We start from the raw sequence: 22,356 nt of genomic DNA on the forward strand, positions 1-22,356 counted from the left end.
ACAGAAAATGCTGGAGGAATTCAGAAGTCAGGCAGCACCCATGTAGAGGAATAAATAGTCGACATTTCGGGCTGCTACCCTTCATCATGACTGGAAAGGAAGGCTGAAGAAGCCAGCAGAACTCAATTTATTATACACTTTGACATGAACATATATTAAAAATACTAAGAACACTTCAAGGAAGTCTTAATAGATGTCTAAGAGTTTTACTCAAACTGAGAGCATTCTTCATGCGTCTTCTCTGCGGCAGCCATTTTCCACATAATGTTCCACAAGCACCAAAGCCAATGCAATCAACTAATGCATTTTATTCATCAAAAAAGTCAAACTGCTGGAAGAACCCAGCAGGCCAGGCAGCAGCTGTGGAGGCTATACAGAACTGTGCAAAAGTCTTAGGCACATATATATAGCAAGGCTGCCTAAGACTTTTGCACAGTACTGTAGTAATTTCGCGTATTGCACTATACTTCTGCGGAAAAGAAAAAACTTCATGAGATATGTGAGTGATGATAAACCATATTCTGATATGTGTCTGTATTGTGGATTGAGAGTGGGAAGGGGGCAGGGAGAGGGGAATCATGGTTGGGAATAGAGGAAGAAAGAGGGGAAGGAGTGGAAAGCGACAGAGAGACATTCTGTAATGAGCAATAAACCAATTGTTTGGAAGCAAATGACCTTGACTGGTGTGTCAAGACTGGCTGTGTTTGCACCCACGCCCCCCGCCCCCCGCCCCCCACTGTCTCTGGCATGCCTTCTCTGACATCTGTCCCACACCCCTCCTGCAGCACTCCACCCTCATCTTTTCCAACATCCTTTGTTCCTGCCAGATTTACCAACTCGCTTTCTGCTTCACGTTGACAGAATACAGTACTATACAAAAGTCTAAGGCACCCTAGCTATACACAGTGGCATGCAAAGGTTTGGGCACCCCTGGTCAAAATTTCTGTTATTGTGAATAGCGAGTAAAAGATGACCTGATTTCCAAAAGGCATAAAGTTAAAGATGACACATTTCTTTAATATTTTAAGCAAGATTCTGTCTGTCTGTCTAGGTACCATATCCGATGCAGACATTGGTGACCATGGTTTTCCATATAGATCTATCCTTTGTTTTTTGGATGACTTCCATTTCCTCGATGTGTAACCACCTGGCTATGCTTTTGATGTACATAAGCCGAGGTCTTCCTCTAGGTTTGCTCCCCTCGATCTTTCCAGAGAGTACGAGTTTTTCTAGTTCATCTTTCCGCATGACATGTCCTAGGAATCTGAGCAACACACATAAAAGTTGCTGGTGAACGCAGCAGGCCAGGCAGCATCTCTAGGAAGAGGTACAGTCGACGTTTCGGGCTGAGACCCTTCATCAGGACTAACTGAAAGAAGAGCTAGTAAGAGATTTGAAAGTGGGAGGGGGAGGGGAAGATCCAAATTGATAGGAGAAGACAGGAGGGGGAGGGATGGAGCCAAGAGCTGGACAGGTGATTGGCAAAAGGGATGTGAAAGGATCATGGGACAGGAGGCCTAGGGAGAAAGAAAAGGGTGAGTGGGGGGGAGCCCAGAGGATGGGCAAGGGGTATAGTGAGGGGGACAGAGGGAGAAAAAGGAGAGAGAGAAAAAGAATGTGTGTATGTAAATAAATAAATAACGGATGGGGTACGAGGGGGAGGTGGGGCATTAGCAGAAGTTTGAGAAGTCAATGTTCAAGCGGAGTCTCCTGTAGAACCATAACTCAGCTGCCTCTAGTCTCTTTTCCATTGCCGGGGAAATGGTCCAGTATTCACTTCCATAAGACAGGATAGAATAAATGTAGCGCTGCAGTATTCTGTTTTTAGTGTACGTGCTCATCTTTCTGTTTGTTAATATAGTCTTCATTTTTTGGAACGCTTCTTTCGCCTTTGCTATTCTGTATTTCATATCTGTGTCGCACCTGCTATCACTTGTTATTAGGCTGCCAAGATATCTGAATTTGTTGACTTGTTTGATGTTTGCCTTTCCGATCTTGATCACACATGTGGGATGTTTGTCTTTCTGGAGATGACCATGCTCTCTGTCTTCTCGGTCTTGATAGAGAGGCCTTTGTGATTACTTTCCGTTGCCACTATAGTGAGTAGTTCTTGAAGTTTCGTTTCTGCATCAGCTTTTAGACAATAGACAATAGGTGCAGGAGTAAGCCATTCAGCCCTTCGAGCCAGCACTGCCATTCACTGTGATCATGGCTGATCATCCACAATCAGTATCCAGTTCCTGCCTTATCCCCATAACCTTTGATTCCACTTTTAGTACGATGTCATCAGCAAATCTGATGTTATTTATATTATGGCCTCCAATTGTGAATCCTTTGATGTCTTTGATACTTCTCAAGATATTTTCACTGTGCAGTTTGAATAAGTCTGGCGAAAAGACACAACCTTGCCTGACTCCTCTCATGATATTCACATACTCACTCACTTCTCCTTCTATTCTGACGGATGTTGTCTGGTCCCAGTATAAGTTTCTTAAGAAATGTATATCTTTCCCATCTATGTCAAGATCTTGAAGCATTTCCAGAAGACCTTGCTGTCTGACAGTGTCAAAAGCTTTTGTATCGTCGTTGAAACATAAGTAGATGTCTTTTTGTACCTGGATGGCTGGTTCACAGATCATCCGTAGCATGAAAATCGCACTTCTCGTTCCACTGTTTTCCACAAAGCCGCATTGTTCTTCACTGATTTCTGGTTTTATACAGCGTCTTGCTCTCATCATGATTACTCTGAGAAAAATTCTTGACACGTGGCTCATCAGACTTATTGTACGATGTAACTCACATTCTGTTGCTCCCTCTTTCTTTGGAAGTGTGATGAACACTAACTTACTTAAATCATCAGGTATCTCCCCATGATCATAGATTTCATTTGCTATTTCTGTTATTTTCTCTATTCCAAAATCTTCTAAGGCCAGTATCATTTCAACAGCGATATTGTCTAGACCAGTTGCTCTGCTATGTTTTGTTTTATTTACGGCTGCTCGAATTTCTGATTTTAGAATGCTAGGTCCTTCAAAATTCTTCTTTATGTTCGGTTTTTCTCCTCTTTGGTTTTCAAAAAGTTCTTTTATATATTCTGTCCATCTGTTTAGGATTTCCTCTTTGCACATAATTTAATTTGCCGTCTTTTGTCTTGGTGCATCCACTTGCTGAGGTAATTTCCCCATTAGTTCTTTAATCTTACTGTGCATCAACTTTGTTCCAGAGTTATGGGTTTGTAGCATTTCTATCTCTGAGCATTTCTCATTTAGCCGTCTGTCTTTAGCTTCTCTGCATTTTCTTTTTATTGTCTTATAAAGTTGATTGTATTCTTTGCTGTCTCTTGGTTTGATGGTCTGTTTTTGTTGCATCAACTGTATTATATCTTCAGTTATCCATTTCTTCTTACCTTTACGTTCTTTTTGTGGGATGGTTTCTTTTGCAGCTTCAACCATGGATTCCTTCAGTATGTCCCAGGAAGATTTGCCTCCTTCACCCTGCAGCAATTGAAAACGGTTTTTCACCTTGATTGTGTATTCTGTTTTCAGATGAGGGTTGTTTTGTAGTTGTTGGTAATCCAGTGGTTCTGATCTTTTTGGTTTCTTTAATTTTCTCATCTTTATTTTCATTTTGCAAATGACTGGTATGTGGTCGCTTCCACAGTCTGCTCCAGGGTGGCTTTTAGATTCAGTAAGATTACTTTTTTATTTCCGTCTTTTACAGTTTCAAAATAACAGAAAAGGAAAAGGGCACGAAGCAAAAGTTTGGGTACCCTGCATGGTCAGTACTTAGTAACATCCCTTTTGGCAAGTATCACAGCTTGTAAACGCTTTCCATAGCCAGCTAAGAGTCTTTCAGTTATTGTTTGGGGAATTTTCGCCCATTCTTCCTTGCAAAAGGCTTCTAGTTCTGTGAGATAAACAACAGGAATTCTGCAGATGCTGGAAATTCAAGCAACACACATAAAAGTTGCTGGTGAACACAGCAGGCCAGGCAGCATCTCTAGGAAGAGGTACAGTCGATGTTTCAGGCCGAGACCCTTCGTCAGGACTTTGTTAGCCTGGCCTGCTGCGTTCAGCAGCAACTTTTATGTGTATTGCTAGTTCTGTGAGATTCTTGGGCTGTCTTGCATGCACTGCTCTTCTGAGGTCTATCTACAGATTTTCGATGATGTTTAGGTCGGGGGACTTGTGAGGGCCATGGCAAAACCTTCAGCTTGCGCCTCTTGAGGTAGTCCATTGTGGATTTTGAGGTGTGTTTAGGATCATTATTCTGATGTAGAAGCCATCCTCTTTCCATCTTCAGCTTTTTTTTTTAACAGATGGTGTGATGTTTGCTTCCAGAATTTGCTGGTATTTAATTGAATTCATTCTTCCTACTACCAGTGAAATGTTCCCCGTGCCACTGGCTGCAACACAAGCCCAAAGCATGATTGATCCACCCCCATGCTTAACAGTTGGAGAGGGGTTCTTTTTATGAAATACTGCACCCCTTTTTCTCCAAACATATCTTTGCTCATTGCGGCCAAAAAGTTCTATTTTAACTTCATCAGTCCACAGGACTTGTTTCCAAAATGCATCAGGCTTGTTTAGATATTTCTTTGCAAACTTCTGACACTGATTTTGTGGTGAGGACGCAGGAAAGGTTTTCTTCTGATGATTCTTCCATGAAGGTCATATTTGTGCAGGTGTCATTGCACAGTAGAACAGTGCACCACCACTCCAGAGTCTGCTAAGTCTTCCTGAAGGTCTTTTGCAGTCAAACGGGGGTTTTGATTTGCCTTTCTAGCAATCCTACGAGTAGTTCTCTCAGAAAGTTTTCTTGGTCTTCCAGACCTCAACCTGACCTCCACCATTCCTGTTAACTGCCATTTCTTAATTACATTACGAACTGTGGAAACGGTTACCTGAAAACACTTTGCTATCTTCTTATAGCCTTCTCCTGCTTTGTGGGCATCATTTATTTTAATTTTCAGAGTGCTAGACAGCTGCTTAGAGGAGCCCATGGCTGCTGATTGTTGGGACAAGGTTTGCGGAGTCAGGATATTTATAAAGTTTTGAAATTTGCATCACCTGGCCTTTCCAAATGACGACTGTGAACAAGCCATAGCCATAACAAGCTAATTAATGTCTTAGACCTTAGTAAAAGTTGTCTGAGAGCTCAAATCTCTTGGCGTGCCCAAACTTTTGCATGGTGCTCCTTTCCTTTTTTTCCATTCTAAAATTGTACAAAACAAAAATAATACACTAATCTTGCTTAAAATGTTGAAAAGAATGTTTCATCTTTAACTTTATGACTTTTGGAGATCAGTTCATCTTCTACTCACTTAACTATTCACAGTAACAGAAATTTTGAACGGGGTGCCCAAATTTTTGCATGTCACTGTATATGTGCCTAAGACTTTCAAACAGTACTGTAGGTGAGACGATATTTCAGGTCAATACACTAGAACTGAGTATGCAGAGGGGAGAAGGTCCGTCTAAAGATGTAAGCTGAGGGGGAGGTTGGGAGTGAGGCGGGGTCTGGAAACTGGTAGGTTGAGCCAAGAGAAGGGGATTGATTGACAGCTCGAGCCAGATGGGAGTGAGCAAGAGAGTGGTATTGGGAGTCAACAGTGATTGGTGATATCTATAGACAGATATGGAGAGCGAATGGCAAAGGCAGATGGAATCAGCTGAGAAGAGAGGAAAGGGTGGAGATAAAGGCAGAGGCTAGGAGGTGATAAGTGGAGACACAAGAGGCGATTCATGAATTATCAGGCAAATATAAACCAGAACACCAAAGCTGATCAACACCCTCCACCCATTAACCCACCCAATCTAACCCCACTGCCACTACATCCACATCAACCACTCCTCTCTACATCCCCCAGCACCCTTCATTCCCCTTCATGCACTGCCACTATATGCTTACACTCCACACCTCATTTCTACACTGACACAGTCACCGTCATAACTGACCCATCATAATTTGGGGGACTCAACAGAGCACCTCTGCTCCATCTGCCAAAAGTGGAAATTCCTGGTGGCTATCCATTTTAATTCCTATTCCAATTCCCGTTTCGATATGTTGATCCATGGCCTCCTCTTTTGCCACGATGAGGCCACCCTCAGGGTGGAGGAGCAACACCTCATATTCCAACTGGGTAGCCTCCAATCTGATGGCATGAATATAGATTTCTCCTTCCGGTAGAAAATTTTCCACTTCCCCTTCCCTCTTCTTCTATTCCACACTCCGCCCTCTTACTTCTCCTCACCTGCATAGCACCTCCCTCTGTCGTCCTTCACTTGTTTCCTATGATCCACTCTCCTCTCCATCCTTTTATCTTTCCAACCCACTTGGCTTCACATCTCACCTGGCTGTTCTCCTCTCCTTTCCACCACCATTTTATTCTGGTGTCTTCCCCCTTCCTTTCCAGTCTCGAAGACGTGTCTTGGCCCAAAATGTCGACTGTTCATTCATTTCCATTGATGTTGCCCGAAGTGATGAGATCCTGCAGCACTTTGTCTGTGTTGCTTTATACTTTTTGTGATTTTTATGCTTATTTTGTTTTTTTTCCCCCAATATCAGATCCAAACTTACATTTATTTAGTTCTCTTCTGCACTTGGTTACTGAAGTGTGACAATAAACAATCTTGAATCTTATTTTTTTTAAATAGGCCCTGAATTGGAAATTACATCCAGCAATGCACCACTGGAAAGAGCTTCACTGGAATATTTTGGAGTTGAATCCACAACCTTCTGATTGTATGACAAGGAAGGTGCCAAATGGTCCTTCATAAAAACATCACTTAAAGGTACAGTATCACTTTATAACAAGAGCTGGTCTATAGGGAAAGTTCAATGTAAATTTATTATCAAAGTACATCTTTGTCACCATATACTTCCCTGAGATTCATTTTCTTGTGGGTATTCATAGTAGACACAAAGAAACACAATGGAAAATTGGTGGTATTGTGGAAAGTCTGGCAGGTTGTCATAGGTTACGGTGGGATATCGATAGACTGGGCTGAGAAGTGGCAGATGGAGTTCAACCCAGATAAGCATGAAATGGTTCACTTTGGTAGGTCAAATTTGAAGACAGAATATAATATTAACGCTAAGACTCTTGGCAGTGTGGAGGATATGAGAGAGCTTGGGATCCGTGTCCATAGGATATAGGATACTCAAAGCTGATGCGCAGGTTGACAGTGTTAAGAAGGCGTACGGAGTAACGGCATTCATCAACCATGGGATTGAGTTCAAGAGCCGTGAGGTAATGTTACAGCTATAAAAGACCTTAGTTAGATCCCACTTCAATACAGGAAGGATATGGATATGAAAGAGAGAGTGCAGAAGAGATTTACAAGGATGTTGCCTGGATTGGAGTGTGTGCCTTATGAGAATAGGTTGAGTCAAGTTGGCCTTTTCTCCTTGGAGCAAAGGATGATGAGATGTGACCTGATAGAGGTGTACAAGTTGATAAGAGTCATTGATCGTGTGGATAGCCAGAGGCTTTCTCCCAGGGCTGAAATAGCTAACACGAGAGGGCATAGTTTTAAGATGCTTGGAAGTAAGAACAAGGGGGATGTCAGAGGTAAGTTTTTCACAAAGACAGTGGTGGGTGTGTGGAATGCACTGCCAGCAACAGTGGTAGAGGCAGATACAATAGGGTCTTTTAAGAGACTGTTAGATAGGTACTTTGAGCTTAGAAAAATAGAGGGCTGTGCAGTAGGGAAACTTTAGGCATTTCTAGAGTAGGTTACATGGTCAGCACAACATTCTGGGCTGAAGAGCTGTAATGTGCTGTGGATTTCTTGGTTCTATAGAATCAATGGAAAGAATGCAGACAAAGACGAACAAACAACCAAGGTGGAAAAGAAGGTAAACTGTTCAAATTTATTAAAAAATAATAATTAATAAATAAATAATATATTAATAACATTGAGAACATGAGTTGTAGTGTCCTTTAAAGTGAGACCATAAGTTGTGGAGTCAGCTCGGAGTTGAGATGAATGAAGTTACCACACTGGTTCAGAAGCCTGATGGTTGAAGGGTAGTAACTGTTCCTGAACCTGGCGGTGTGGGACTGAAGGCTCCTGTACCTCCTGCCACATGGCAGCAGCAAGAAGGGAGCATGGTCTGGATGGCAGGGGTCCTTGATGATGGATGCTGCTTTCTTCTGGCTGTGCTTTTTGAAGATGAGCTCAATGGTGCAGCATTGGAAAACCTGAGACAAGGATCAGCTGCTGCCGTATGACCATCAGTTTGGTGAAGGGCGCTCTTTGGTCTGTCTGAAACTTGTCGGCTTTCCGGTGTCAGGGAATGCTGCTAAGTGGCACAATGGCACAATCTAGGACGCAGGACAATGTGCTGAGGGGTGCACTGAGACTTGGAGTAGCCAACACAAAAGCTGCATGTGGAAGGAGTATAATCTAGTATTATGCCAGCTCTCGTCACTGAGGGGCATGTTTGAAGATTCATTTGTTATCAAAGGGCGTATCCACATACAACTCTGAAATTTGTCTTCTCCAGTTAGCCACGAAACAAAGGGAGACTATGAAAGTCATTCAGAGAGAAACATCAAACCTAATCCCCATGCACAAAAAAACATGCATCGCTATCACCAATCACCAAATCCTCCTCCCCTGCACAAAACTCAACAAGAACATTGACCCCCTAAAAACAACTGCTCCGCTGTGCGAAAAAACCCAACAGAACCTCACACCCCCATCACCCTCCCCTTGCACAACAAACTGGAAAAGGAACAGGTGATTAAAAAAACACTGAATATTAAAGCCATCAGTTTGAAAAAGTCCACAGTCCATAAACGCAATAGTCCAACGTCCATAAATGCAGAATCATGATACCGTCTCCCGCTATCACTGATATTCATCAAAAGAGAGGGACACCACACAAGGTAGAAAGGCCTACCCGCCTGCCACAGCAACAGGCTGCTCACAGAGTCCTTCTCCGGCAGCCATCAAAAGGCAGGGAGTTGGCGCTGAATTCTCGCTTGCCTTCCTCATTCGCCACGAGGTGTCAATCTACCCGGACACACTAATCGACAAAATGGAGTTGAACATCGGCTTGTCTCAAAGTTTCTTCGCATCAAGACCGTCTAAGAACGCGCTCACTTCCCGGAATCTTCTGGGAGACAGCAAAGCGCTGGGTCATTCAAATGATCTTCAAAACATAAATCACAAGCTCCAACAGGCCCAGAAACACATCTAAGGTTAAAAACTGATGTAAGAGAAGTAAAAAAAAGATATTTTTGTGAGCTATGTGGAAGATGTCGACCATGGGAGCATTGTAAACTGATGCCATCTTGACGAGATGTCAAGTAACAAGCTCTCCAACATGCAAAGCATTGTAAAATATATAGATTTGATGGCACAATTATTGTAGAGAAACGTATACCAAATGTATTCCTGTATAGAGTGTAAAAAATGTGTATAAGTTTTACAAAAATTCCACCTTTTTAAACTTTCTGTTGCACTCATAAATGAAGTCTGTAATACTAATCTTGTATATCCCCTTGCCTTAAGGGAATTCATCTATCCCCATTTTCAAAATTGTTACAGTTTTACATTATCAGAAATAAGACTAGGATTAGGACTGCCAGTCTGGGTAACAGCATTTTCTCAGGCTGTGAGACTAATGAAAATCCTGCTACCATCAAGGTCTCATCATGAAGATAGTGAACTGTTTACTGCTTATCTGTGCAGCACACTACATGCATTTTGAACTATATTTATTAACTTATTTGTGGTAATATTTTGTCTTGCGTGTTGTGTGTGATATATGTAGTGTGGATGCACTGTGGTCCAAAGGTTATACTTGCGTACAGTCAGATGACGATAAACTTGAACTTGATTCCTACTAAATCGTTTGGTAGAAGATCAAAGAGCTAGAAATTTCAAAGTCCATATTGAGGAAGGTCCCAGACCCGAAACAGAATCTGTTTTACTTTCCACTGACGTTGCTTGACATGCTGAGAGTTCTGTTTGTATTTCAAGTCTTTATTTTGCTATGTCTTTCTTTCACATACCAAGGACAATAAGTGGCTTTTGTCCTTTACTTCCATTCACTTCAAGCAGTTTAGTAAATTCTGTGGTCAAGATTTAACTTTTCTGAAGTCTGAATGTCTCAAAATCTCTCTCATGACCTTCCTTCTGTCCATTTCCAGTAAAGAGTACAAACTGACTACTAAATTCATCCCGTCAAGGAAATTGACTCACACCATTCCTCCCACACTCTTCCTAGTAATTATATTTCTTTTCTGTAATACAGAAACAAGAACCAAATAATCAAATTAAATCTGATTCATTCTGAATTTCCTACCAAAAGACTTTTAGGAATGTAAAATGCTAACAACTTTGAAAATGGGGATAGATGAATTCCCATAAGGCAAGGGGATATACAAGATTATTTTTAGACTTCAGTGAAGAGTGTAACAGAAAGATTTAAAAGGTGGAATTTTTCTTAAGAAATACACATTTATAAAGATATATACAGAAATAATATTGGTATGCATTTCTTTACATTCATGGTGCCATCAAATCTATATATTCTTTTACAGTGCCTCTCATGTTAGAGAGGCTGTTACATGCCATGCAGTGACAAGAACTGCCACAATCCTAGACTGTGTTCTTTCCACGTGCAGCTTTTGTGTCGGCTGCTCCAAGTCTCAGTGCATCCTCCTGCACTCTAAATTGTGCCATTAGCAGCATTTGCTGACAGACACCGGAAGGCAAACAAGTTTCATGCAGACCAAAGAGCGTCCTTCACCAAACTGCACATACAGCAGCAAATGATGTTTGTCTCAGAAGTAGCCCATAGATTAACTCTTGATATTTGATGACATGGGATCTAGAAGTGATATGTTGGGTAAGGCTCTTTCGGTAGCTCTCATCATAGAATCAATAATCTCAGACCTGACTAAAACTGTTTTTCTTTCTACTGATGTTGCCCGATGTCCTGAGTGTCTCCAGTATTTTCTACTTATATTTCAAGTCCTTTCTTTATTTTACTACGTCTTTCTTCCATATTCCAAATGAGGGCTTCCCCCCACGCCCTTCTTAACTGCATCTTATAGGAGCACCGCCAAGAGCATCCTGTCAAGTTGCATCTCCATCTGGTATGGGAGCAGCCAAGCATCGGATCGGGAAGTCTCTACAAAGGACTGTGAGAACATTGCGAGGATTTTGGGGCTTCCTCACCATCTGTCAGGGTCACTTATCGGGAGCTCTGCGTATGCATTGCCTTAGTAGTATTAAGGATCCCACCGATCCATCCAGTACCATTTTTGACTTTATGAAATCAGGCAGGAGACTCCGATCCATAGACAAGAATGGTCAGGATCGGAAACAGTTTCTTCCTCCAGGCCATCAGGCTTCCCAACTCCCTGCTGCATCGCATTCAAAGCTTCACTGGTTAATCTGTTCTGTACCTTACAATATTTAATTTATGCACTTTGGTTCATTTATTTATATGTAATCCATCTGTAGATTTTATCCTTAATGTCATAAGTTATTTTGTGTTATGCATGCTAAGGTGCTTTAAACCCTGGTTTAGAGAAAAGTTGTCTCACATGACATGTATATAGTTAAATGAAAATCGACTTAACTTGACTTGATATTCCAAAGAAGAGAAGTGTACTTTATTCTTTACTTCACTTCAAGCTGATATGTAAATTCTGTGGTCACAATCTAACTTTTCTGAGATCTGAATATCTCTGAAGTCCTTTCATGCCCCTCTCTCTGTCCATTTCCAGTAAAGAGTACAAGCCAGCTTCTGAATTCATCCTCTCAAGGAAAATTACTCATACCAGTGTTCTACACTCTTTTTAGTAATTATATTTCTTTTCTTTAATATAGAAACAAGAATAAAGCATTGAAACGATGTCCCAAACATTTTAGTATGATGAAGACAGAACTAAATTTTTGGTCAGTAAAGGTATTAGGAGATGTAGGAATTTGTTGAAAAAGTGATTGACTGGCACAGGATCTGATGTGACCTGATTGAATGGTTGGAGAGCCACTCTGCTTCTTTTTTCTTAAAATAGTCTTTCTGATTATATCAAGCACAACAGGAAATAACACACTCACAATCTTTCTCTATCCTCTAAATGTTATACATTGTTGTTGAATTTATTTGTCTTTTATTCAAATACCCGTTTGTATTGTTTACTCCCTTTTAGGCTTTGGCATTAACTACTGCAGCCAAGTTGGTTTTGCTTGCAAACTAATGTAGTCAACCATAACATCAACACCAATAAATGAATGGTTCAATGGATCTATTAACAACTGGTTTCCACCCAACACCTCCAAATACTCTTTACAATATAGATTCCAATCATGTATCCTTATAATCTTTATCCGAAGGGGACATGGCACATATCCATGAGCACACAATGACAAGCTCACCATCCATCCATCAAGTTTATTGTCATTTGCACAAGTACATGTATGCACAGGTGCACTGAAAAACTTATCTTCCAGCAGCATCTCAGGAACATGGTATCATACAAGCATTGAAAAACAAGTGAAACAAATCATACACAACTTTTGACAAGAAAATACACTAAGTTTGCTTTAGAACATGACTGAGGTTTTTGTAGAGATTCAAGTGCAAGAGCTGGGATGTCATGTTGCAGATGATACTAAGGTAGGAGACGTTGTGGATAATGAAGTAGGTTTTCAAAGCTTGCAGAGAAATTTAGGCCAGTTAGAAGAGTGGGCTGAAAGATGGCAGATGGAGTTCAATGCTGAAAAATGTGAGGTGCTACATTTTGGTAGGACTAATCAAAATAGGACATACATGGTAAATGGTAGGGCATTGAAGAATGCAGTAGAACAGAGGGATCTAGGAATAATGGTGCATAGTTCCCTGAAGGTGGAATCTCATGCGGATAGGGTGGTGGAGAAAGCTTTTGGTATGTTGGCCTTTATAAATCAGAGCATTGAGTATAGAAGTTGGGATGTAATGTTGAAATTGTATAAGGCATTGGTAAGGCCAAATTTGGAGTATTGTGTTCAGTTCTGGTCACCAAATTATAGGAAAGATGTCAATAAAATTGAGAGAGTACAGAGGAGATTTACTAAAATGTTGCATGGGTTTCATCTCCTGAGTTACAAAGAAAGGTTGAACAAGTTAGGTCTTTATTCTTTGGAGTGTAGAAGGTTGAGGGGGGACTTGATAGAGTTGTTTAAAATTATAAGGGGGATTGATAGAGTTGACATGGATAGGCTTTTTCCATTGAGAATTGGGGAGATTCAAACAAGAGGACATGAGTTGAGAGTTAAAGGGCAAAAGTTTAGGGGTAACATGAGGGGGAACTGTGAGACACGTATCATGGTTGGCATGGGTGAAGTGGGACATCAAGCTCTGCTTCTGTGCTGTAAATTTTCACTATTCAATGAATCTATGCTTGGGAAATTCATTTTATGGAGGGCGGTGAATCACTAGAATTTTCTACCCCAGAGAGTTATGTGGTAGCTAAGGAGGCAGCCGTTACACTTTTGATTGATCAAGGAATTGAGGGCTGTTGGATTCAAGGTTCAAAGTAAACATTATCTGAGTATGTATACAGTATACAATGCTGAAATTTGTCTTCCTGACAGACAGTCACAAAACAAAGATGAACCATGGAAACAACCCATTCGAATAAAAACATCAACCCCTCCATCTCCCAGCACTAAAAGAATACGCAAACAGCAACAAAAAAAATCGAAAAATACAGAATATAAAACAGAAAACGTATATTTCAGTATAGTTCAGATTTTCAGGGTTTATAGAGTACAGCCAATTTTTATTTTACAAGCAAGAATGGTTCCCAGTTTTGGATGTCACAGAATGGATTTGTATATCTCTTCAACCATCCTTCAAAATGTGAAGTTATCCACTTTGGTGGCAAAAATAGGAAAACAGATTATTATCTGAATGGTGGCCGATTAGGAAAAGGGGAGGTGCAACGAGACCTGGGTGTCATTATACACCAGTCATTGAAAGTGGGCATGCAGGTACAGCAGGCGGTGAAAAAGGCGAACGGTATGCTGGCATTTATAGCGAGAGGATTCGAGTACAGGAGCAGGGAGGTACTACTGCAGTTGTACAAGGCCTTGGTGAGACCACACCTGGAGTATTGTGTGCAGTTTTGGTCCCCTAATCTGAGGAAAGACATCTTTGCCATAGAGGGAGTACAAAGAAGGTTCACCAGATTGATTCCTGGGATGGCAGGTCTTTCATATGAAGAAAGACTGGATGAACTGGGCTTGTACTCGTTGGAATTTAGAAGATTGAGGGGGGATCTGATTGAAACGTATAAGATCCTAAAGGGATTGGACAGGCTAGATGCGGGAAGATTGTTCCCGATGTTGGGGAGGTCTGGAACGAGGGGTCACAGTTTGAGGATAAAGGGGAAGCCTTTTAGGACCGAGGTTAGGAAAAACTTCTTCACACAGAGAGTGGTGAATCTGTGGAATTCTCTGCCACAGCAAACTGTTGAGGCCAGTTCATTAGCTATGTTTAAAAGGAAGTTAGATATGGCCCTTGTGGCTACAGGGGTCAGGGGGTATGGAGGGAAGGCTGGGGCGGGGTTCTGAGTTGGATGATCAGCCATGATCATAATAAATGGCGGTGCAGGCTCGAAGGGCCGAATGGCCTACTCCTGCACCTATTTTCTATGTTTCTATGTAAAACACATTTGGATGAATGCTCTCAGCAAGTCTTTCAAGCATTGTATTAAATGAATGTTCAATACTTACTCAGATTTACCTGGAGGTCTAGGATCTTACTACTCGATCCAACTGATAATGCAAGATGGATTGCAAGATAAGCAGGTAGAAGGAACATGATGGAGATCTTCGATTGCAAGTTTACCAGCTCTAAAATCCCAATTCAGGTAATAAAAAATTCTGAAAATGAAGGAAAGTAATATTATATTATGAAGTTGTAAGCATAATTTTGAAAGAATGGACTTGTTAACCTTATTCTTAATTAGTATGTGGGACACTTACTATAAAATCTTACCTGAAAGGTGATATTTCTGGTTGTGCTACACCAGAGTGTGAGATTGTTTCTGTACTTAGGTACCTAGCTCAATAGTTAAGAATGCCATTCACTGAATCAGATAAGCAAGTGACTTTTCAAGTAAAAGGAAAAGGAAGTTTTCAATTGCTCTTTGCAAACATTACCCACCCTACAAATTCTCTACTCCGAAAGCTCCCTCTTGGAAAGTGCAACAGGGTTATGAAAACAAAAAATCTCACACCATCTTAAAAGTTTATTTCTTCAGACAGCTAATATGATCAACCACTGTAGTTAGCACTCCCCCACTTCCTCTATCACCCTTGTCACTAGACTATGAACATTTTAAACCACTTTTTATAATGCTTACAATGTAAATACATACTGGTATTTATGTATTTATGCACATTTTATTCCAGATCCATTCTTTAATCTCCAACTTTATTTTTATATAATTCTTAATTCTTTATAATTGATCAAAGTTGTTGTACTTTGTTGCATGTTGCACCCTGACCAACACACCACAGTAAATTCCTAATAAATGTAAATATATATGGTGGATAAAGTTGATCCTTGATTCTTTCCTTGAAACTTTGAAATGGAAACTATATTTTGACTTTAAACGTGATCTTTACAGTTACTGAAGGCATCCTTGAAAGTCTTGTCGTCAAAAAAAAACATTAAAATGTGTCCTGACGAAGGGTCTCGGCCTGAAACGTCAACTGCACCTCTTCCTAGAGACGCTGCCTGGCCTGCTGCGTTCACCAGCAACTTTTATGTGTGTTGATTAAAATGTGTAGTTTTTATTATCAGTTTTTTTCTTTGGGGTGAAAAATTAAAACTTGGGCCTTATTTCACTAGTGAACCCTTCTCCATTATCACCAGGGTCAAGGTCAGCCACTATCTTGCAGTTATAGGACTCTTGCAGATTAAAGGTAAATATTAGCTTTATCTGTCACATGAACAGTGCAACATACACTGCAATGCGTTATTTGTCTCAAATCAAATCAGCGAGGATTGTGCAGGAGGCAGCCCCCAAGGGTCAACACACTTGTGATGCCAACATGACATGCCCACAACTCAGTAAGCCTAACTGCACAGCTTTATAACATGGCAGGAAGTTGGAATGCATGAAGGAAACCCACACGGTCACAGAGAAAACATACAATCTCCTTACAGACAGCAGTAAGAATTGAGTCCCAATTGTCGATCACTAGCGCTGTAATATTTATACGCTAACCGCTATGTACTGTGCTGCCCTTCTATACTCTTGAACTGTCCCCTAGAACAATACGATTATATGAAAGGCCTTTAATGGCCCTGGGCCTGTATTCACCAGAATTCAGAAGAATGAGGGATGACCTCATTGAAACCTATTGAATAGTGAAAGGCCTTGATAGAGTGGATATGGAAAGGATGTTTCCTATGGTGGGAGAGTCTAAGACCAGGAGACACAGCCTCAGAATAGACACGCATCTTTTTAGAATGGAGATGAGGAGGACTTTCTTTAGCCAGAGGGTGGTGAATCTGCAAAATTCTTTGCCACGGACTGCTGTGGGAACCAAGTCTTTACGTATATTTAAGGCAAAGGTTGATAGATTCTTGACTGGTCAGGGCATCAAGGGATACAGAGAGAAGGCATGAGATTGTGGAAAATTGGATTAGCCATTATGAAATGGCAGGGCAGATTCAATGGGCCAAATGGCCTAATTTTGCTCCTATATCTAATGGTCTAAAGATCAAAGTTCAAAGTAAATTTATTTTCAATGTACATATATGTCACCAAATACTAGCCTGAGATTCATTTTCTTGCAGGCATTCACAATAGAACAAAGAACTGCAATAAAACTGATAAAAAACTACAAAGACTGACAAGATGGACTCCTGACCTCACAATTTACCTTGCTGTAGCCTTGCACATTGTTGTCTGTCTGCACTACACTTTCTCTGTAACTGTAACTCTTACTTTGGCCTTGTACTATCTCAATGCACTGTTCTAATGAAATGATCTATATGGATGGCATTCCAAAAAAAAGTATTTCCTCGCCGAGCTTCATTAGATGTGACAATAATAAGCCAATTTACCAACATGAAGCAAAAACTCCAGACCAGCAGGTTTCTGCCAATGTCTTAAGTAACTGCAGCATCCATTGCTTGAGGAAATAATTCACAGATTACAGATATTCGAGATGAGCTAGCTGAATTATTTTGACATGGAGCTAGAATGAATGCAATGGGTCAAAAAGCGTTTTTCAAGGTATGACTGTTCTGATTGTGTGATAATCACCAGTTCTACAAGACAGACATGCAAAAAAAAACTAGACTTTCTACTCATGTTATGGCGCTATCAATTAAATCAGAATGAAATCCAAAGGTATTTTCTGCACACAGAGGTGAAAGTGACTCACATTTCTTACTGGGATGGTTGTATCGCGAACATTACAGATTGTACTGTGCTGATTATATCAGACACTTTCTTAACAATACGCACACTAGCTCATAGTAGAATACAGTCACTTGATTTAGATTCAGATTAACTTATTTATCGCACATACATCAAACCATTTAGTGAAATGCATCACTTTAGTAACCACCCAAGAATATGCTGGGTAAAACCCAAAAGTGCCAAAGCCAGGACAACATATTGCAGAACAACACAAGCAACAACAACTACACAACTGCCACAAAACAAAAACAAAAATAGCAAAACAAGCCCCTTTTGTTTGCTGACAAATAATAAAGATTGTAGGCCAAGAAATTCTGAAAATATCTTGCTCAGCAAAAGGCACAAATCACAGAATCAAACAAGTTTGATTTTCTTGTTGCCATTTGCACTTTCTTTTTCGCTTGTGGGGGGTTGCTGTTTTCCTTTGAACAGGTTCCATGGCTCTTTTTGTTTCATGGCTGTCTGGAGAAGACAAATCTCAGAGTTGTATACTGCATACTTACGTTGATAATAAATGTACCTTGAACCTTGAACCTGCTATTCTCTATAGAATTTCGAGTACGTATTTTTATAAGTTCCATTTTATTGCAAATGCCCGATGTGTGCAGTAATTTTCCTTTGAAAAATCTAGATTCAGTTGAGGGGGTGTGATTGAGAGGTTCTCTGTTAGAATCTTAATCAAATATTAAACTGAATCTTTACCTAATCCTATGGATGGATTTAACAGTTCCTGCAGAAGAGCAGAAGCATTAAATCATGTATACTAGTCAGTACTTCGATAGTCAATCCAAAACAGATTACATGGCCATTGTTCATTGGAGTTTTCTATATCCAAAATTAGAAAATGTGGGGATTAAAAGTGACAAGATAATGATAGAAACATAATGAGGTGAATATGCAGAAAAACAGGGAAAATATGAGCAGCAAATGGAAAAAAAAAGCACTAAATAATGTCTTTTTGGCCCCTTAATTAAAAGGTCTTTAGAAAAATAATTCAACAAGTCCAACTCTACACCCTCAATTCTGCAACCTGTTTCATTTCAGACACATTTCCTGCTCTCCTTTGAACAATACAACTTAATTTACCCCAAGCAGTGCATTTCCGGCGCTTGCATTTGCAGAGTGAGAGGGGCTTTCCTCATATCACTTCTGCTTTTGTTTCCTAGCTGTTAGCCCTTTTGTCATAAACTGTGTCTGTGATTCCACCAGATCTCTCTAAAAGCTTCTCTATCCTTGGCAGAATTGTCGCAGCTCCTCTAGTCTTTTGGCATAACTCAGTTCCCCTGTTCTTGCAATAATTTTAGGGGTATCTTCTACATCCTCTCTGAGTCTTTATATCTTTCCAAAAGTGTGTTTCCAGAGCTTCAGGCAAGAGCATGCATTGGAACGGTTTAGAAGTTCACGCTAAATGTTGACAAATGGGACTGACTCACATAGACAGCTTGGTTGTCACAGAATCAGTTGGTCTGAAGGGCTCGTTTCTGTATTGTATGGCTCGATGACGCTGTGCCTAAGAAGAAGGGTATTGTTATGACTTTCAATGACAGTGTATCATTTCCAGATACTGAATCTCCTCGCTCATAACAAAATCTGCTCTATGTCATTAGAAAATTTCTAAACATGCATGGGTGGTTACTATTCGTATTGTGCTCATTTTCAGATGCAGGTTTCAAAAGATTCAAGGCTGAGATATAGGAGCAGAATTAGGCCATTTTGCTTATTGAATCTGCTCCATCATGGCTTATCATCATGGCTGACCCTACACCCCAGTCTCTTGCCTTCTCCCCATATCCCTTCATGTCCTGACTAATCAAGAATCTATCTTAAAGATACCCAAAGACTTGGCCTCTACTGCTGCCCGTGGCAATGAATTCCACAGATTCACCACCCTCTGGCTAAAGAAATTCCTCCTCATCCCCATTCTAAATACAGTAGTAAGGATGTGGGCTACAAATTACAATGGAACCTAGAAAATGCATTCCAATAGGGCAATGTTACTACAGTCGTGGGGGACTTCAATGTGCAGGTAGATTGGGAAATTCAGTTTGGTGCTGGATTACAGGAAGGGAAATTTCCTGAGGGCCTATAAAATGGCTTTTTAGAGCAACTTGTAGTTGAGCCCACAGAGGATGAACTATTCTTGAACAACAGGAATTCTGCAGATGCTGGAAATTCAAGCAACACACATGCAAGTTGCTGGTGAACGCAGCAGGCCAGGCAGCATCTATAGGAAGAGGTGCAGTCGACGTTTCAGGCCGAGACCCTTCGTCAGGACTAACTGAAGGAAGAGTGAGTAAGGGATTTGAAAGTTGGAGGGGGAGGGGGAGATCCAAAATGATAGGAGAAGACAGGAGGGGGAGGAATGGAGCCAAGAGCTGGACAGATGATAGGCAAAAGGGGATACGAGAGGATCATGGGACAGGAGGTCCGGGAAGAAAGACAAGGGGGGGTGGGGGACCCAGAGGATGGGCAAGGGGTATATTCAAAGGAACAGAGGGAGAAAAAGGAGAGTGAGAGAAAGAATGTGTGTATAAAAATAAGTAACAGATGGGGTACGAGGGGGAGGTGGGGCATTAGCGGAAGTTAGAGAAGTCGATGTTCATGCCATCAGGTTGGAGGCTACCCAGACAGAATATAAGGTGTTGTTCCTCCAACCTGAGTGTGGCTTCATCTTTACAGTAGAGGAGGTCGTGGATAGACATGTCAGAATGGGAATGGGATGTGGAATTAAAATGTGTGGCCACTGGGAGATCCTGCTTTCTCTGGCGGACAGAGCGTAGGTGTTCAGCAAAGCGGTCTCCCAGTCTGTGTCGGGTCTCGCCAATATATAAAAGGCCACATCGGGAGCACCGGACGCAGTATATCACCCCAGCTGACTCACAGGTGAAGTGTTGCCTCACCTGGAAGGACTGTTTGGGGCCCTGAATGGTGGTAAGGGAGGAAGTGTAAGGGCATGTGTAGCACTTGTTCTGCTTACACGGATAAGTGCCAGGAGGGAGATCAGTGGGGAGGGACGGCGGGGGACGAATGGACAAGGGAGTCGCGTAGGGAGCGATCTCTGCGGAATGCAGGGGGGGGGGAGGGAAAGATGTGCTTAGTGGTGGGATCCCGTTGGAGCTGGCGGAAGTTACGGAGAATAATATGTTGGACCCGGAGGCTGGCGGGGTGGTAGGTGAGGACCAGGGGAACCCTATTCCTAGTGGGGTGGCGGGAGGATGGAGTGAGAGCAAATGTATGTGAAATGGGGGAGATGCGTTTAAGGGCAGAGTTGATAGTGGAGGAAGGGAAGCCCCTTTCTTTAAAAAAGGAAGACATCTCCCTCGTCCTGGAATGAAAAGCCTCATCCTGAGAGCAGATGCGGCGGAGACAGAGGAATTACGAGAAGGGAATGGCGTTTTTGCAAGAGACAGGGTGAGAAGAGGAATAGTCCAGATAGCTGTGAGAGTCAGTAGGCTTATAGTAAACATCAGTGGATAAGCTGTCTCCAGAGACAGAGACAGAAAGATCTAGAAAGGGGAGGGAGGTGTCGGAAATGGACCAGGTAAACTTGAGGGCAGGGTGAAAGTTGGAGGCAAAGTTAATAAAGTCAACGAGCTCTGCATGCGTGCAGGAAGCAGCGCCAATGCAGTCGTCGATGTAGCGAAGGAAAAGTGGGGGACAGATACCAGAATAGGCACGGAACATAGATTGTTCCACAAAGCCAACAAAAAGGCAGGCATAGCTAGGACCCATACGGGTGCCCATAGCCACACCTTTAGTTTGGAGGAAGTGGGATGAGCCAAAGGAGAAATTATTAAGAGTAAGGACTAATTCCGCTAGACGGAGCAGAGTGGTGGTAGAGGGGAACTGATTAGGTCTGGAATCCAAAAAGAAGCGTAGAGCTTTGAGACCTTTCTGATGGGGATGGAAGTATATCGGGACTGGACATCCATGGTGAAAATAAAGCGGTGGGGGCCAGGGAACTTAAAATTATCGAAAAGTTTAAGGGCGTGAGAAGTGTCACGAACATAGGTAGGAAGGGATTGAACAAGGGGGGATAAAACCGTGTCGAGGTATGCAGAAACGAGTTTGGTGGGGCAGGAGCAAGCTGAGACAATAGGTCGGCCAGGACAGGCAGGTTTGTGGATCTTGGGTAGGAGGTAGAAACGGGAAGTGCGAGGTGTGGGAACTTATTCTTGATTGGGTGTTGTGTAAGGAACCAGAATTGACTAGAGAGCTTAAGGTAAAAGAACCCTTAGGGGAATGTGTTAACAATATGATCGAATTCACTCTGAAATTTGAGAAGGAGAAGCTAAAGTCAGTTCTATCAGTATTACAGTGGAGTAAAGGGAATTACAGAGGCATGAGAGAGAAGCTGGCAGGGATGATGGAACAGCAACAATTGTTAGAATTTATGGAAGCCATTTAGATGGCTTTGGATATACATACACATCTCAAAGAGGAAGAAGTATTCTAAAGGAAAGATGACACAATGTTGGCTAACAAGAGAAGCCAAAGAGAGGGCATATAATAGAGCAAAAATTAGTAGGAAGTTGGAGGATTGGGAAGCTTTTAAAAATCAACAGAAGACAACTAAGAAGTCATTAAGATAAAGATGGAATACAAAAGTAAGCTAGCCGATAATATTAAAGAGAATAACGAGAGTTTCTTCAGGTACATAAAGTGTAAGAGAGAGGTGAGAATGGATATTGGGCAGCTGGAAAACAATGCTGGAGAGGTAGTAATGAGGGACTACAAAATAGCAGATGAACTGAATAAGTATATTGCATCAGTCTTCATTGTGGAAGACACTAGCAAATTGGTGGAAGTTCCAAATATCAGGGGGCATGAAATGTGTGCAGTTACAATAACTAAAGAGAAAGTTCTTGAGAAACTGAAAAGTCATAAGGTAGAAAATGTCACCT

General features: G+C 41.5%; 1 protein-coding gene across 2 annotated transcripts in view; it reads right to left on the reverse strand.

Annotated features, from left to right (window-relative positions):
• Nucleotides 1–22,356, reverse strand: part of LOC134349755 (interleukin-13 receptor subunit alpha-2-like) — a 98,685-nt gene that overhangs the window by 36,661 nt on the left and 39,668 nt on the right. For both annotated transcript variants that reach the window (XM_063054571.1, XM_063054570.1), the window contains exon 3: nt 14,745–14,894. In XM_063054571.1, coding sequence (XP_062910641.1) covers nt 14,745–14,832 — 88 coding nt within the window. In that variant the 5' untranslated portion in view covers nt 14,833–14,894. The remainder of the gene's footprint in view (nt 1–14,744; nt 14,895–22,356) is intronic.

This window comes from Mobula hypostoma, chromosome 7, assembly GCF_963921235.1.
Source record: "Mobula hypostoma chromosome 7, sMobHyp1.1, whole genome shotgun sequence".
Classification (NCBI taxonomy): domain Eukaryota; kingdom Metazoa; phylum Chordata; class Chondrichthyes; order Myliobatiformes; family Myliobatidae; genus Mobula; species Mobula hypostoma.